We start from the raw sequence: 663 nt of genomic DNA on the forward strand, positions 1-663 counted from the left end.
CCCGCTTGGCCGGCGGCGGGGTGGCCTTACCTGCAGGTCGGTGGCGTTCCTGGCCAGGCCACTCAGCGTCTCCTTCAGGCAGGAGGTGAACTCCTGCTGCGACGCCGTGTCGCTGCCTGCGGGGACCAGGAGATGCCGGTCGGGGACGGGAAGACGCCAGGCAGACTGGGACACCCCATTCAGCAAGGGTCTGGGTCTTGTTTTGGGGACCCTGCTCCTAAACGGGGGTCCCAGGTGCCTGCAGGACTGGGACTGCCCCCAAAAGCCCCCAAACCTTCCACCCACCCTGCTCCACCGCGGTGCCGACCGGCAGCAGGAAGGCTGGGGGAGCTCCTGGCATGTAGGAGGATGCCCGGCACCACAACACCAGAGAGGTGCCAACCGGCTCCAAGCCAAAACGAGACCCCTTGGCGTGGTGGGCAACCCCCCGTCGCCGGTGCCCCCAAAGCCCTGTCCCACCCCGGGCCAGCACACGCCGCTCACTCTGCCGCAACCTAGGTCCCCTGGCTGTTGGCGAGACCTGAGGCTGCCAGGGCGGATCCGGGCACCAGCGCACTCCCCGCAAGGCAAGGGCTCACCGGGCTGCAACACACCGTCTCTGGCGCAACCGATCCGGCGGCCAGGGAGGGCGGCCACCCCTCGGCGTGCGCCTTTGCCACGTCC

At 69.4% G+C, this 663-nt stretch overlaps 1 protein-coding gene across 1 annotated transcript in view; it reads right to left on the reverse strand.

The window, feature by feature from the left end:
• PEX19 (peroxisomal biogenesis factor 19) overlaps positions 1-340 on the reverse strand; it is a gene marked incomplete at its 3' end in the record, with an annotated part of 868 nt that extends 528 nt beyond the window's left edge. The window contains exons 1-2 of the mRNA XM_009281253.1: positions 286-340; positions 31-116 (exon numbers count right to left, since the gene is read on the reverse strand). Of these exons, the coding sequence (XP_009279528.1) occupies positions 31-116; positions 286-340 (141 nt within the window). The remainder of the gene's footprint in view (positions 1-30; positions 117-285) is intronic.
• Positions 341-663: the final 323 nt, after the last annotated feature.

The sequence above is a fragment of the Aptenodytes forsteri genome, unplaced genomic scaffold (assembly GCF_000699145.1).
Source record: "Aptenodytes forsteri isolate BGI_AS27 unplaced genomic scaffold, ASM69914v1 Scaffold276, whole genome shotgun sequence".
In the NCBI taxonomy this organism is placed as follows: Eukaryota; Metazoa; Chordata; class Aves; order Sphenisciformes; family Spheniscidae; genus Aptenodytes; species Aptenodytes forsteri.